General features: G+C 54.6%; 2 protein-coding genes across 2 annotated transcripts; one reads left to right on the forward strand and one right to left on the reverse strand.

The window, feature by feature from the left end:
- Positions 1 to 6,994: 6,994 nt before the first annotated feature.
- Positions 6,995 to 9,304, forward strand: APOC3 (apolipoprotein C3). Its single transcript, XM_038754366.1, has 4 exons — positions 6,995 to 7,018; positions 8,468 to 8,559; positions 8,846 to 8,960; positions 9,051 to 9,304. Exons 2-4 carry the CDS (start codon positions 8,499 to 8,501, stop codon positions 9,172 to 9,174), a joined length of 300 nt encoding a protein of 99 aa, XP_038610294.1. The 5' UTR covers positions 6,995 to 7,018; positions 8,468 to 8,498; the 3' UTR covers positions 9,175 to 9,304.
- Positions 9,305 to 11,243: 1,939 nt separating this feature from the next.
- On the reverse strand, positions 11,244 to 14,895 carry APOA1 (apolipoprotein A1). Its single transcript, XM_038754896.1, has 4 exons — positions 14,854 to 14,895; positions 12,675 to 12,738; positions 12,344 to 12,497; positions 11,244 to 12,130 (listed from the first exon to the last, which is right to left on the reverse strand). Exons 2-4 carry the CDS (start codon positions 12,715 to 12,717, stop codon positions 11,527 to 11,529), a joined length of 801 nt encoding a protein of 266 aa, XP_038610824.1. The 5' UTR covers positions 12,718 to 12,738; positions 14,854 to 14,895; the 3' UTR covers positions 11,244 to 11,526.
- Between the last annotated feature and the right edge of the window lie 1,323 nt (positions 14,896 to 16,218).

Consider the following 16,218-nt stretch of genomic DNA (forward strand, 5'->3'; position numbering starts at 1 on the left):
GTGCCGCACCTGCTCTGCTAGCCACCTGTGCCCGGGGCCCCGAATATAAATGGCCCCTGCCCGTTCCACGTTGGAAGGTGACACACGGTTAGAGCAGCTTGGACTTTAATTGCCCTGAGACGTGGCGGGGAATCTGGGCTGGAGGAAGGCCGGGATGGTGAGGGGTGGGGGGAATAGGACCACTCATTCATTCATCATCATCAATCGTATTTATTGAGCGCTTACTATGTGCTGAGCACTGTACTAAGCACTTGGGAAGTACAAATTGGCAACATATAGAGACAGTCCCTACCCAACAGTGGGCTCACAGTCTAAAATTCATTCATTCATTCATTCATTCATTCACAAGGCTCCTGTGGAGGAGGGGCCTTGCTGGGGCTACTGGGGGTTGGGGGTCAGAGCCACTGCCCAGATCTCAGGCCCATGGGGTGGGATGGGGGTGACAGCAAGGGGTACCATCCACCCCCCCTCCGACTTCCCCTCCTCCCGGGCTGATCTCCCAGCCCCTGCTGGGGAATGGTCTTCAGTGCCTCACAGGGGAAGAGGGAGGGTCCAGGAAGGAGGGCCATCTCTACAGCAGCCCCCTCTTTCCACGCACACACACCCATCCTTGCCCTCCCTGGGGCCTCCCTCCCTTCCCACTCCGGGGGTGGTAGTCCTAGCAGCGACGGTAGAGGTACTGTCTCTGTGCCCACACACAGGGGGTGGGGACAGAGCTGGCCTCATCCTCAGCTCCCACCCGGTCCTCCACGGAGAGCCGCGTTATAGCAGGGTGGGGTTGAGGAGAGGCAGTGTCCCCTGGCCATGAGTATGCGTGGGGCGGGTGAGGGTCACCCTATCAGACGCCTGAAACGAACTTTGAGTTCATGGACTTCTGCACAGGTGCCCTTTGGCAGCACTGAGGTAAGCCTGTCTGAGTCAGGGATTTCAGACGGCTCAGAACTTGTCTGATGTAAGCTCCCAGTTGGCAGGAAACGGGTCTAGAATGCTCATTATAGTTTTCTGCACATAGTAAACATTCAATAAATATCATTGATGATGATGATAGAGAAGCAATGTAGCTCAGTGGAAAGAACCCAGGCTTTGGAGTCAGAGGTCATGGGTTCAAATCCCACTCTGCCACCTAGCTGTGTGACTTTGGGCAAGTCACTTAACTTCTTAATAAATGCCATTATTATTATATGATAATGATATTATATTATGTATTAATAATATTATATGATAATACTAATTATATAATAATAATAATGGCATTTATTAAGAAGTTGTGACTTTTATTTAACATTTTATAACATTTATTAAGTGCTTACTATGTGCAAAGCACTGTTCTAAGTGCTGGGGAGGTTAAAAGGTGATCAAGCTGTCCCACGGGGGGCTCACACTCTTAATCCTTATTTTACAGATAAGGGAACTGAGGCTCAGAGAAGTGAAGTGACTTGCCCAAAGTCACAGAGCTGGCAATTAGCAGAGTCAGAATTTGAACCCATGACCTCTGACTCCAAAGCCCGGGCTCTAACGATGATGATGATGATGTGTGTGTGTACAGTGCATTGTATGTGCATGTGCATGAATAGAATAGGGCATGTCTTTGTGTATGTTTGTGTATGTATGTCTGTGGGTATGTACGATCACTCAATCACTAATAGTTATTGAGCACATACTGTGTGCACAGACTACTAAGCACTTGATAGAGTATAATACATTCATTTATTTTATTGTTATTATTGTATTTGTTAAGCATTTACTACGTGCCAGGCACTTTACTAAGCGCTGGGGTGGTTAGAAGCTAAAAGGGTTGGATGGTCCTTGTCCCTCATGAGGCTCCCAGTCATAATCCCCATTTTACAGATGAGGTAACTGAGGTGCAGAGAAGCGAAGTGATTTGCCCAAGGTCACAGAGGAGAAGAGCGGCAGTTGTTCATTCATTCATTCATTCATTCAATTGTATTTATTGAGCGCTTACTGTATGCAGAGCACTGTACTAAGTGCTTGGGAAAGTACAATACATAAATAAAATTACAGATATATATATATAGAAGTGCTGTGGGGGTGGGGGGAGAGAAAAGGGAGCAAGTCAGGGTGCCATGGAAGGGAGTGGGAGATGAGGAAAAGTGGGGCTTAGTCTGGGAAGGCCTCTTGGAGGAGATGGGCCTTCAGTAAGTCTTTGAAGGAGGGGAGAGTAATTGTCTGACCGATTTGAGGGGTGAGGGCATTCCAGGTCAGAGGCAGGACGTGAGCCAGGGGTTTGTGGTGAGACAGGCGAGAACGAGGCGCACTGAGAAGGCTAACACCAGAGGAGGGAAGTGTGTGGGTTGGGTTGTAGAAGGAGAGAAGGGAGGTGAGGTAGGAGGGGGCAAGGGGATGGAGAGCTTTAAAGCTAATGGTGAGGAATTTTTGTTTGATACAGAGGTGGATAGGCAACCACTGGAGATTTTTGAGGAGGGGGTGGTGACATGCCCTGATCGTTTCTGCAGAAAGATAATCCAGGCCGCGGAGTGAAGTATGGACTGAAGTGGGGAGAGACAGGAGGTTGGGAGGTCAGAAAGGAGTTGATGCAGTAATCCATTTGGGACGAGTGACTGTACTAACCTGGTGGCAGTTTGAATGGAGAGGAAAGGGCGGATTTTAGCGACGTTGTGAAGGTGAGACAGGCAGGAAATGGTGACGGATTGGTTATGTGGGTTGAATGAGAGAGCCGACCGAAGGATGATGCCAAGGTTATGGGCTTGTGAGATGGGAAGGAGCTCTGTTTTGGACGTTAAATTTGAGGAGATGGAGGACATCCAAGTAGAGATGTCTTGAAGGCAGGAGGAGATGCGAGCCTGGAGAGAGGGAGAAAGATCAGGGGAGGAGATATAGATTTATTGGCCTAGAGATGGCAGTTGAAGCCGTGGGAGCGAATGAGTTCTCCAAGGGAATGGGTGTAGATGGAGACTAGAAGGGGACCCATAACTGAACCTTGAGGGACCCCCACAGTTAGGGGATTGGTGTAAGGTGGGGGGGGGGGGGAGCCCGAGAAGGAGACTGTGAATGAAAGGCCAGAGAGATAAGAGGAGGAGCAAGGTTGGTAGACCTGTTTCATGCCCACTACAAGTGTATGCAATCTATGTCTGTGAATGTGGCAGTGTGCTGAGCCCCCTTTTTCCTCTCCTCCTCCCCATCCCCCCATCCTACCTCCTTCCCCTTCCCACAGCACCTGTATATATATTTGTACAGATTTATTAGTCTATTACTTGTACATATCTACTATTTAATTTGTTAATGATGTGCATATGGTTTCAATTCTATTTGTCCTGACGATTTTGATACCTGTCTACATGTTTTGTTGTGTTGCCTGTCTCCCCCTTCTAGACTGTGAGCCCGTTCTTAGGTAGGGACCATCTTTATATGTTACCAACTTGTGCTTCCCAAGCGCTTAGTACAGTGCTCTGCACATAGTAAGCGCTCAAGAAATACGACTGAATGAATGAATGGATGTTTGTATAGTACAGTGTATGTCTGGGTATTCATTTATTCAATCGTATTTACTGAGCGCTTACTGTGTGCAGAGCACTGTAATAAGCACTTGGAACGTACAATTCAGCAACAGAGACAATCCCTACCCAACAGTGGGCTCGCGGTGTGTGTTTTTGTATAACTGGGTGTTTAGTGGTGTCTGTGCCATTGTGTATAAGTCCCAGAGGATGGGTTGGTGGGGGAAGGGGGGAGGGTAGAGGTAGTAATAATCATAATAATAATTATGATACAGGAGGACACCCCCTATGCACACCCAAGACCTCTTGGCTTCCCACAAGCCCCTATGGCTCCTGCTTCGCTTGAGCCAGTGCTGGGGAAGGAGAAGGAGGAGGAGGAGAGAACTGAGAGTGGTTCTCTGTCTCTCAGTCTCTCAAGTTTCTCTCTCTCACTCTCTTTCTCTCCCCTACCTCCACTCGTGATTCTCACACCAGGGTGGTGGGCAGCCCAAAATCCCGTGCTGGAAGTCCCCCCAGCAGCATCGTCAGGGAGAGGGCCAGCCTCGGAAAGGGCCTGGGGTAGTAGAAACCATCTCCCCTTCTCCCCATCCCCTACCTCCTGTTCTTCCTCCAGTCCCCAGAGGAGCAAATGGGTCCAGAGAGGTTGAGTACTTTATTATGTTTGTTTGTTTTTAATGGCATTTGTTAAGCGCTTTCTAGGTGCCAGGCACTGTACCAAGCACTGGGGTAATAATAATGATAGCATTTATTGCTTACTATGTGTAAAGCATTCATTCATTCATTCAATCGTATTTATTGAGCGCTTACTGTGTGCAGAGCACTGTACTAAGCGCTTGGGAGGTACAAGTTGGGAACATATAGAGACGGTCCTTACCCAACAGTGTGCTTGCAGTCTAGGAGGGGGAGACAGAGAACAAAACAAAACATATTAACAAAATAAAATAAATAGAATATGTACAAATAAAATAAATAAATAGAGTAATAAATACATATATACATATATACACGTTCTGTGGGGAGGGGAAGGAGGTAAGGCAGGGGGGATGGAGAGGGCTCCCTCCTAAAAAAGCACTGTTCTAAGCCCTGGGGAGCTTACAAGATGATCAGGTTGTCCCACGGGGGGCTCACAGTCTTAATCCCCATTTTACAGATGAGGTAACTGAAGCCCAGAGAAGTGAAGTGACTTGCCCAAAGTCACACAGCTGGCAATTGGCAGAGTCGGGATTTGAACCCATGACCTCTGACTCGAAGGCCCATGCTCATTCCACCGAGCCATGCTGGGTAGACACAAACTAATCAGGCTGGCCACAACCCAAGTTCCCCACGGGGCTCACAGTCTTAATCTCCATTTTCCAGATGATGTAACCGAGGCACAGAGAAGTGAAGTAAGTGGTCCAAGGACACCCGGCGCATCTCGTGGCCTGGGACCCAGGCGCCCTGACCTCCAGACGGAGGTTCTGCAGGAGCTGGGCTGCCACTCTGATATCCGGGCCCTGGACATCAGTCCAGTTGCTTCCCCCCACCCCGACCCCAGCCTGCCAGGAGGCTGAGGGGCAAATTGTGTGTGTGTGTGTGTGTGTGTGTGTGTGTGTGTGTGTTGTGGGGAGGAGGGGCGCGTGGCTGGCGCCTGTTCGGCAGCGGCCAAGTCCACAGGGCGAGGCGGATCCATGGCCCTGAGAGGGCAAAGGCCCTGCAATGCCACCTCCCCTCGTCCCTCCCCCTGGGCTTCGGAGCTTCTGGACCAACGGACCATGGAGGCGGCACCTATGGAGGGAAGGGGTGAGGGGCAAAGGAGTGGGTGAGCGGCAGGGGCTGGGCCAAGGGCAGAGGCTGGGGCTGGGCGGTGGGTCCAGCTCTGTCGCTGCTTTAATAATGATGGTATTTGTTAAGCGCTTACTATGTGCCGAGCACTGTTCTAAGCGCTGGGGTAGATACAAAGTAATCAGGTTGTCCCTGGTGGGGCTCCCAGTCTCAATCCCCATTTTACAGATGAAGTAACGGAGGCACAGAGAAGTGACTTGCCCAAAGTCACACAACTGACAAGTGGCGGAGCCGGGTTTAGAACCCACGACTTCTCCCAAACCCGTGCTCTTTCCACTAATAATAATAATAATAATAATGATAGTAATAATAATAATGGCATTTGTTAAGCACTTACTATGTGCAAAGCACTGTTCTAAGAGCCGGGGAGGATCCAAGGTGATCAGGTTGTCCCATGTGGGGCTCACAGTCTTACTCCCCATTTTACAGATGAGGTAACTGAGGCACAGAGAAGTTAAGTGACTTGCCCAAAGTCACACAACTGACAATTGACGTAGTCGGGATTTGAACCCATGAATCCATGACCTCTGACTCCCAAGCCTGTGCTCTTTCCACTGAGCCATGCTGCTTCTCTAAGCCACGCTGCTGCTTGCATTCATTCATTCATTCATTTAATTGTATTTATTTATTAATTCATTCATTCAATCGTATTTATTGAGCGCTTACTGTGTGCAGAGCACTGTACTAAATGCTTGGGAAGTACAAGTTGGTAACATATAGAAATGGTCCCTACCCAATAACGGGCTCACAGTCTAGAAGGGGGAGACAGACAACAAAACAAGACATGCGGACAGGTGTCAAGTCGTCAGAATAAATAGAAATAAAGCTAGATGCACATCATTAACAAAATAAATAGAAGAGTAAATATGTACAAGTAAAATAGAGTAATAAATCTGTACAAACATATATACAGGTGCTGTGGGGAGGGGAAGGAGGTAGGGCAGGAGGAGAGGAAAAAGGGGGCTCAGTCTGGGAAGGCCTCTTGGAGGAGGTGAGCGCTCAGTAGGGCTTTGAAGGGAGGAAGAGAGCTAGCTTGGCGGATGTGCGGAGGGAGGGCATTCCAGGCTAGGGGGAGGACGTGGGCCGGGGGTTGACAGTGGGACAGGCATGAATGAGGTACAGTGAGGAGGTTAGAGGCAGAGTGCTTACTTTGTGCGGAGCACTGTACTAAATGCTTGGAAAGTACAATCCGGCAACAGAGACATCCCTACCCAACAACGGGCTCACAGTCTAGAAGAGGGAGACAGACAACAAAACTAAACAAGTAGACAGGCCTTGGCCGGCTGCCCGCTAGGATCATTTTAGGACCACCTGCCCCCCCACTGTCCCTGTCCCTGCTGGGAGGAGGGAGAATCCTGCTTCTCCCTGTCTCAACTGGGCCTCCCTCCCTCCCTGTCTCTGCCAGTTCCTCCCGGATCTCCCCCCAATCGGCTCCGCTCCCATGGGTCCGGGGAGGGGGAGAGTCTCCCTTCCAGCAGGGACACATCCCCCCACTACCCTCCAATTGGGTTTGTGGGGGGAGGGAGGTGGTGACCTCGGACCCTGGTTTGCTGGGGGATTTCTCAACGGCCTCAGCTGGGTCCGGTCAGCCCACCGGACGGGTCACCCGCTGACCTTTGTCCTGGCGCCTCTCCCCCCACCCCGGCCCCCCATGCCCAGGGCAGGTATAAAGCAGGCCGTACCCCGCCGCGCCCGCAGCTCTGTGCAGACAGCAGCTGTCCCAGGTAAGTCTGGGCCGGGGGAGGCTGGGGGCGAAGTAGGTGGCGCAGGGGTTACCCTAGGCCGAGGGCAGAGCTGGAAGGCTGACGGGGACACCTCGGTCTCCGCCCCTCCGGGCCCAGTCCTACCCCGGAGCCTCAGTTTCTCCAGGTGACAGGTGGGCCGGGGCCGTGGGAGCTGGATGGGTGGGAGAATCCTAGGTTACTGGAGTCAGGGCAGGGGGCAGATACTGTAGAAGTACATGCTGTAATAATAATAAGAATAATGATAGCATTTAGTAAGCACTTACTACGTGCAAAGCACTGTTCTAAGCGCTGGGGAGATGACAAGGTGATCAGGTTGTCCCACGTGGGGCTCACAGTCTTAATCCCCATTTTCCCGATGAGGTCACTGAGGCCCAGAGAAGTGAAGTGACTTGCCTAAAGTCGCACAGCCGACAAGCGGCGGAGCCGGGATTTGAACCCATGATCTCTGACTCCAAAGCCCGGGCTCTTTCCACTGAGCCACCCTGCTGTAGTGAGGCAGCATGGCCTAGTGCCAAGAGCACTGAGCACTGAGCACTGAGACTGTGAGCCCCACCCAGGACATGTGTCCAATCCGATTTGCTTGACTCCACCTCAGCGCTTAGTACAGTGCCTGGCACATAGTAAGTGCTTAAGTACTACAATTATTCCCCTCTCTGGACTGTAAGCTCATTGTGGGTAGGGAATGTGTCTGTTGTCTGTTTCTTGTATTGCCCTCTCCGAAGTGCCTGGTACAGTGCTCTGCACACAGTAAGCACTCAATAAATATGGATGAATGAATGAATGAGTATTTAAGGGATACAGACCATAGTACATCTCTCCAGACCTGTCTACATGTTTTGTTTTGTTGTCTGTCTTCCCCATCTAGACTGTGAGCCCGTTGTGGGGTAGGGACCGCCTTTATATGTTGCCGATTTGTACTTCCCAAGCACTTAGTACAGTGCTCTGCACACAGTAAGCACTCAATAAATACAGATGAATGAATGAATGAGTATTTAAGGGATACAGACCGTAGTACATCTCTCCAGACCTGTCTACATGTTTTGTTTTGTTGTCTCTCTTGCCCTTCTAGACTGTGAGCCCGTGGTGGGGTAGGGACCGTCTTTATATGTTGCCGATTTGTACTTCCCAAGCACTTAGTACAGTGCTCTGCACACAGTAAGCACTCAATAGATATGAATGAATGAATGAATGAGTATTTAAGGGATACAGACTGTAGTACATCTCTCTAGACCTGTCTACATGTTTTGTTTTGTTGTCTGTCTTCCCCTTCTAGACTGTGAGCCCGTGGTGGGGTAGGGACCGTCTTTATATGTTGCCGATTTGTACTTCCCAAGCACTTAGTACAGTGCTCTGCACATAGTAAGCCCTCAATAAATGCGATTGAATGAATGAATAAATGACTAGACCTCGGATTGCTCTCCACTCTAGGCCGTAGTGCTCTCCAGACCTCAGATCTACCATGCAGCCTGGGGCATTCTCCATCGCTGTCCTCCTGACCCTGCTGCTGGTCAACTTCGCCTGTAAGAACCGCTGCTCTGGGCCGGGGGCCAGGGGTTGGGGGCCTGGGGCTGGGGGCCGGGACCTCTCCTTTCTCCTCGATCCCCTCAACCTTGCAAAACCTGGCCGAATCACCTCCGCTCCTGCCCGGGCCCAGGGGCAACCCCTCTCCCACCGCCCCGGTCCTCAGGACGGCCAGAGAGGAGGAAGGGGGGAGAGGGAGGGGACGTCCGACTGTCCAGCTGCCTCGAGCTTCCTTCAGCCCACTCGGCCCCCAGCTCCCGCGCTCCCCGCGTTTCCCTCCCGCAGGGACAGAGGAGCCGTCGCTGGTCGATCAGGTCCAGGACTACGTGCAGCAAGTGGCCCAAACAGCCAAGGAGGCGCTGACCACTGCGCAGGATTTCCAGGCCGCACAGATAGCCAGGTAAACCCCGCCCCCGCCCCATCCCTTCGCCAGGCCCACCCCCAGGCCCGGCCTTGGTCCTCACCCCTCGCCCATCATCCCTCCCCGCAGGGGCTGGGTCGTCTACGGCTTCGACAACCTTCACGGCTACCTGAGTCTCTTCAAGGACAAGTTCTCCGACCTGTGGGACGAGACCCCCGTGCCCTCTGCACCCCCCACGGTGCCCTCCTTATAGGGCAATCCCAAGGGAGGGAAACCACGGTCCGGAGGAACGGAACCAGAGCAGGGTGGTCGAGGCCGGGCCCTTCTCCGGGGCCGATGAAGCTGAGGTCATCGGGCTTGGGTCCCAAGGGGGGGTCGGGGGTCCGGGGGGGGCGGGGAAGGGTCCCAAACAGAGTGGGCTTCCTGTGCTCAGGGTCCATGGTCCCTATTCTCACAGTTAGTCCAGTGTTTTGCACGAAGTAAGCACACAATAAATACCATTGATTGATTGATGGATTGATTGATGGGAGAGCCCCGCCCGGGTCCCAGGGGAGTGGGGGTGCTGGAGATTGGGGGGGATAGGGGAGGACAGCTGGGGGTCAATAGAACAAATCCAGTCTCCAGCCCTGACTCTGGCAGCCAAGCCACACGGTAGATGTATAGCTACAGGAAAGAAAATTACACTTGCACCTGGGCATTTGTGTTTGTATCTATAGGCCCGTGTTCATGAATTCAGGCCCGGGTGCCGGCATGTAACATGACTATAAACACAAGGGTGCACATTCGTGGACAGACCTGGGTTTGTGCATATGGCTAATACGTCTGCTTAGGTGCACAAGCGCTTAGTACAGTGCTCTGCACACAGCAAGCGCTCAATAAATACGATTGAATGGAATTTATATGCAGACCTGTGTGGGTGGGTGTTTGTGGCGGCATATCTGTGTACACCTTTGCATGTGGTCATAAGAGTGTGGGCCGGGGCATATATGTTCAAGTTGGTTTGTATGGATGTTCAATTACATATCCACAGTAAGGACTTAATAAATACGATCGAATGAATATGTAATGTCTCCATGTACCTCTGAGGACATATGTCCATGCAGTTGGGTGTGCCCCTGAGTGAGCAAACGCACACATGCATATACAGACCGGTATGCATGTGTTTAGGTGTACATGTATGTATGTACACATCTGGAGGTGAGCACATGGTGGGGAGGGACATGGGCACCTTATTTATTTATGTTATTATCTGTCTCCCCCTCTAAATTGTAAGTTCATCACGGCCAGGGATCGTGTCTACCAACTCTGTCGTATTTTGTTCTCCCAAGCACTTAGTACGGTGCTCCACACCCATTAAGCACTCAATAAATACCACTGATGATGATGATGATGGTGATGAGGGAGTGTCCCCGTTATTAACCAATCTTACGATGAGCAACTGATCCCCGCCGAAGGCCTCTGCTCCCTGTTCTCGCTGGGCAACAGGCCGAATCCCACCCCCACCCCCACCCCCCTGCAGGTTCTCCTGCCCCTGTCCCTCCCTGGTGAGTCCCGAGGGGGAGCGGTCTGCCCTCCCCTTCCCCTCTATTCCGCCCAGTCTCACGCCTTGGAGCAGGCAGGTGGTGCAAGATGTGGGGAGGAATCACCTATTCTGGCCCAAAGATTTTCCGATCTCCTCCACTTTCAACCCCTTCCCTGCCAGGAAGTGCTTCCTGTTTCTAACCCAGTTCCTCCCAGCAGAGAGAAAGCCTGGCGTGGGGGGAGTGGGGGTCGGAAGGCATGGCAGATCTTGGCTCCCCCTTAATCCTGGGGTTACAAGGAGCAGGGGGACAGGGGGACTTTTAGACTGTGAGCCCACTATTGCGTAGGGACTGTCTCTATATGTTGCCAACTTGTACTTCCCAAGCGCTTAGTACAGTGCTCTGCACACAGTAAGCGCTCAGTAAATACGATTGTTGATGAAGATGATGATGACAGGGAGGGGCAGGGGAAGGTTCAGAAGCCCTACCTGCCAGCACTGGGAAGACCCCCCACCCCCACCACCACAACCCCAACCCCGGGAGCTATCTGGACAGGAAAGCCCTGAGCCTCTGTTATTCATTCATTCATTCATTCAATCGTATTTATTGAGCGCTTACTGTGTGCAGAGCACTGTACTAAGCGCTTGGGAAGTACAAGTTGGCATCATATAGAGACGGTCCCTACCCAACAGTGAGCTCACAGTCTAGAAGGGGCCTGTTAGTCTGTTAGGCGCCTGACCTTCATCTCAGAAAGCCCCTCCCCTCCCTGGACCCCCAGGAAGCCACCCATTTGTCACCGCTGTTAACTTAAACACTTTATTCACCGAAACGGAGGTGGACGAGCCGGAGGGGACAGGGTGGGGTGGTGGAGGAGAGGTCTCTGATGCCCCCGCCCCCCATCTCTGCACCCCTCCCCATGGGGGTCCCCCGCTCCGGCTCTCAGCCAGATGGGGGCCAAGGTGGATCTCGCCTGAGAGTGGACGGGGTCCCTAGTGGGGGTCACCTGACGCCCAGCGGAGTTTGGGGGACCGGGGGCGTGAGGGGGCGAGGGGTGGGGGAGGAGGTCGGCCCTCCCGGCCAGTCCCTCAGGAGCTGGCCAGCTTCTTGCGCACTTCCTCCAGGAGGCTGAGCAGCCGGGTTTTGACGCTTTCGGCAAAGGGGTTGAGGTCCTGGCGCAGCTGCTCTAAGACGGGCACCGCCTTCTCCCGCAAGACCGTCAGGTGCTCCACCAGCCGGGCCTGGTACTCGGTGGCCGAGGGCAGGCCCTTGTCGTTCAGCTCCTTCAGCTTCTGGTTCAGCTTCGTCTGGAGCTCTTCGCTGTAGGGCTTGACCTGTTGGCGCAGTTCCTCCACGTGGCCGCGCAGCCGGTCTCGCAGGTCCTCGGCCAGCGGGGTCAGCTTCTGCTGCAGTTCCTCCAGCTTCACCCGGGCATCCTGGCGCAGGCCCTCGGTCAGGGGTGCCACCTTCTTGCGGTAGTCCTCCAGATCGCTCTGCCACTTGGCCTGGAACTGGTCCAGGAAGGGCTGGACCTTGGCCCTCACTTCTTCCAGGTCCTGGGTCAGCTCCTGGCGGAGGGCCTCGGTGTCTTTTTCCAGCATTTCCCGGGCTTCCTGGTAGAGGGGGTCCAGCTGCTCCCGTACCTTGCCGGCGTTGGTGCTCAGCGTGTCCAGGTTCTCAAGGAGTTTCAGGCTGCGGGGTGGCGGGGGAGGGCACGGGCGTGTGACTCCCTCGGGGTGGTGGTGGTGGTGGGGGTATATGTGTGTGTGTGTGTGTAGATGGCTCAAGAAGACCACTGCCCAGACGGCTCCCTCTCCCAGGCACCTGGGGTAACCCCCCCGACCCACCTCCGGCCCAGTCTGGGTCTAACCTCAATCCCTCCCACGGTCCCCGGCCCACGCTCACTCGAGCTGTTTGCCGACGGAGGAGGACTCGAACTGGGCCACGGCCTCCTTGGCGCTCTCCTTCACGGCCTCCAGGTAGACGGCGAGGAAATCCTTCACCTGGTCCAGGGAGGTCTGGGGGTCATCCCGCTGCCAAAAATGGCGCGCCTGGCTCCCTGCGAGGTCCGGCGGGGAGGAAGGGGTCTGGTCAGCCGCTGCCCCGCCCCACCCGCACGGTAGGCCTCTCCCCAGGCCCCGGCTCCAGGCCCAGCCCCGGGCTGCCCTGGGGGTCGCGTTGGAGGCTCTTGCAAAGGTGAGAGATTCGGCCCCCGGGGGTCTTTAGGGTCACCTACCCGTGACGAAGAGAACAGCGAGGGCGAAGACTAGGGCTTTCATCCTGGCCACTCTGAGCTCAGCCTGCTGTGGGGGAGAGAGAAGAGATTGTCGGCCCTGGGCCCAGTGTCTCTGGACGGGGACCCCAGGGGTCTTTGGTAGCCAGAGTCCCAGACCCCACATGAGCTCCCGCTTAACCCAGCGCCCAGCCCTCAGCCCTCAGCCCTAGCCCCAGACATTAACTCTCAGGGCTAGTCCCGGCCTTGGCCCCTAAACCCTCGCCCCAGTTTCAGCCCCAGACACTAGGCCTCAGCCCTAGCCCAGCCCCTAGTCCCTAGCCACAGTCATTAGTTCTCAACCCTAACCTCACACCCCTAGCCTCTAGCCCCAGTCACTAGCCCTCAGCCCTATCCCTAGCTCCAGCCCCTAGTCCTAACCCCACTAGCCCTCAGCTCCAGCTCCTAGCCCTAGCCCCAGCCCTTAATAATAATAACAATGATGGTATTTGTTAAGCGCTTACTATGTGCCAAGCATTGTTCTAAGCGCTGGGGGGATACAAGGTAATCAAGATTGTCCCACGTGGGGCTCCCAGTCTTAGTCCCCATTTTACAGATGAGGGAACTGAGGCCCAGAGAAGTTAAGTGACTTGCCCAAGGTCACACAGCTAAGTGGCGGAGTTGGGATTCGAACCCAAGAACTCTGACTCCCAAGCCCGTGCTCTTTCCACTGAGCCACGCTGCTTCTCCCTAGCCCTTAGCCATAGCCTCAGCCCCTAGCCCTCAGCCCCAGATCGTAGCTCTAGCCCCCAGCCTCTAGCCTCAGCCTGTCCTTAGCCCGCAGCACGAGCCCCTAGTCCTAACCCCAGTCTCTAGCCCTCAGCTCCAGATCCTAGCCCTCAGCCCTAGCCCAGCCCCTAGTCCCTAGCCACAGTCATTAGTTCTCAACCCTAAGCTCAGACCCCTAGCCTCTAGCCCCGGTCACTAGCCCTCAGCCCTATCCCTAGCTCCAGCCCCTAGTCCTAACCCCACTAGCCCTCAGTTCCAGCCCCTAGCCCTTAGCCATAGCCTCAACCCATAGCCTTCAGCCCAAGATCCTAGCTCTAGCCCCCAGCCTCTAGCCCCAGCCTCAGTCCTTAGCCCTCGGCTCCAGCCCCTAGTCCTAACCCCAGTCTCTAGCCCTCAGCTCCAGATCCTAGCCCTAGCCTTCAGCCCCAGATTTTAGCCCTAGCCCCTAGCCTCTAGCTCCAGCCCCAGCCACTAGCCCTCAGCCCTAGCCCCTAGCCCTAGCCCCAAGCCCCAGTAATTAGCCCTCAGCTCCAGCCAGCCCCTAGCCCCATCTCCTGCCCCTAATCCTCAGTCATAGCCCTCAGCCCTAGCTCCAGCCCCTAGCCCTATTCCCAGTCCCTAGCCTTAGCCTCAGCCCCTAGCCCTCAGCCCCAGCCTCATCCCCTTCAGTTCGCAGCCTTAGCTCCAGTCCCTGGCTCCAGTCCCAGCCCTAGCCCCAGCCCCTAGCCCTCAGCTCCAGCCGCTAGCCCCAACTCCAGCCCCTAGCCCTCAGTCCGAGCCCCTAGCCCTCAGCCCCAGCCTCATCCCCTTCAGTTCTCAGCCTTAGCCCCAGTCCCTGGCTCCAGTCCCAGCCCTAGCCCCAGCCCCAGCCCTCAGCTCCAGCCCCTAGCCCTATCCCCAGCCCCTAGCCCTCAGTCTGAGCCCCTAGCCCTCAGCCCCAGCCTCATCCCCTTCAGTTCTCAGCCTTAGCCCCAGTCCCTGGCTCCAGTCCCAGCCCTAGCCCCAGCCCCTAGCCCTCAGCCTCAGCCCCTAGCCCCAACTCCAGCCCCTAGCCCTCAGTCCGAGCCCCTAGCCCTCAGCCCCAGCCTCATCCCCTTCAGTTCTCAGCCTTAGCCCCAGTCCCTGGCTCCAGTCCCAGCCCTAGCCCCAGCCCCTAGCCCTCAGCTCCAGCCCCTAGCCCCGACTCCAGCCCCTAGCCCTCAGTCCGAGCCTCTAGCCCTCAGCTCTAGCCTCAATCCCAGTCCCTAGTCCTCAGCTTTCAGCCCTAGCTCCTAGCCCCCTTCCCTAGCCTCAGCCCCAGGCCCATTCCCTAGTGCTCATCCCCCGCCCCAGCCCAGCCCCTAGCCCTCATCCCTCCCTGCAGCCCCGTGACTAGGGTCCTTGCTCTCCGGGGGCCGGGCCCGGGCAATCTCACCAGACTTTCTCTGGACAGCAACGCTTCACCGCGTTCCCCGCATCCCCCCTGCTCCGGCTCTTTATGCTGCCAGGCAGGGGCCGGGCTCCCGGAGAGATAAGGCCGGCTCTGCCCCCGGCCCCGCCCCCATTTCTCCCCCTTTCCCCCGGCCCTTCTTTCCCGGCCCCCCTCAAACCGGCTCAGAGTCATGATCTGGTGGTGCTTACAGTTCAAAGGTCACTAAGGCCTCCCTCCCATTGAGCTGGAGACAAATAGGCTGTCTGACCCCTGGGGATGGGGGTCCAGCCGCCCCCACGGGCTCCAAGCTGATCTGCCTGCTGTGTCCTTGGGCAGATCACTGAATTTCTTTTTGCCTCAGTTTCTTCATCTGTAAAATGGGGATTCACTACCCGTTCCTCCTTCTACTCGGGTGGCTAACCCCATGCGGGACAGGGACTGCGTCCAACCTGGTCAACTTGTATCTAATCCTGTGCTTAGAACAGCATTTGACACATAGTGAGCATTTAACAAACTTATTATTGCTATTATTATTCTGCCCCCTTCTCCTGGTGGGAGAGCTGGGGTGATGGGGTGGTGGGTTTAGGGACCAGAGACCAATAGCCACAGATGTAGTCCTGTGCCCCAACAAGGGGTTTGCACTGTGCTCTGCAAAGAGCAAACACTCAAGAAATACCTTTTTGATTGACTGAACACATCATCCCACCCCGTCCCCGTTCCCCTCCAAACCCCAGTCAATCATTCATTCACCCATTCATTCAGCGTGGCGTGGTATAGTGGATAGAACACTAGGCTGGGAGTCAGAAGGCCATGGGTTCTAATCCAGGCTCCGCCGCTTGTCTGCTGTGTGACCTCGGGCAAGTGACTTCACTTCTCTGGGCCTCAGTTACCTCATCTGTAAAATGGGGATTAAGACCGGGAACCCCAAATGGGACCTGGACTGTGTCCAACCTGATTACCTTGTTCTTACCCAGGGTTTAGAACAGTGCTTGGAGTGCTTAACAAATGCCATTCATTATGATTATTATTCACTCATCCATTCAATCGTATTTATTGTATTTATCGTATCCCCCTCCCCTTCTAGACTGTGAGCCCGTTGTTGGGTAGTGACCATTTCTATATGTAGAGAAGCAGCGTGGCTCAGTGGAAAGAGTCCGGGCTTTGTAGTCAGAGGTCATGGGTTCAAATCCTGGCTCCACCAATTGTCAGCTGTGTGACTTTGGGCAAGTCACTTCACTTCTATGTGCCTCAGTTCCCTCATCTGTAAAATGGGGATGAAGACTGTGAGCCCCCCGTGGGACAACCTGATCACCTCGTAACCCCCCCAGTGCTTAGAACAGTGCTTTGCACATAGTAAGCGCTTAATAA

The sequence above is a fragment of the Tachyglossus aculeatus genome, chromosome 11 (assembly GCF_015852505.1).
Source record: "Tachyglossus aculeatus isolate mTacAcu1 chromosome 11, mTacAcu1.pri, whole genome shotgun sequence".
Taxonomy (NCBI): domain Eukaryota; kingdom Metazoa; phylum Chordata; class Mammalia; order Monotremata; family Tachyglossidae; genus Tachyglossus; species Tachyglossus aculeatus.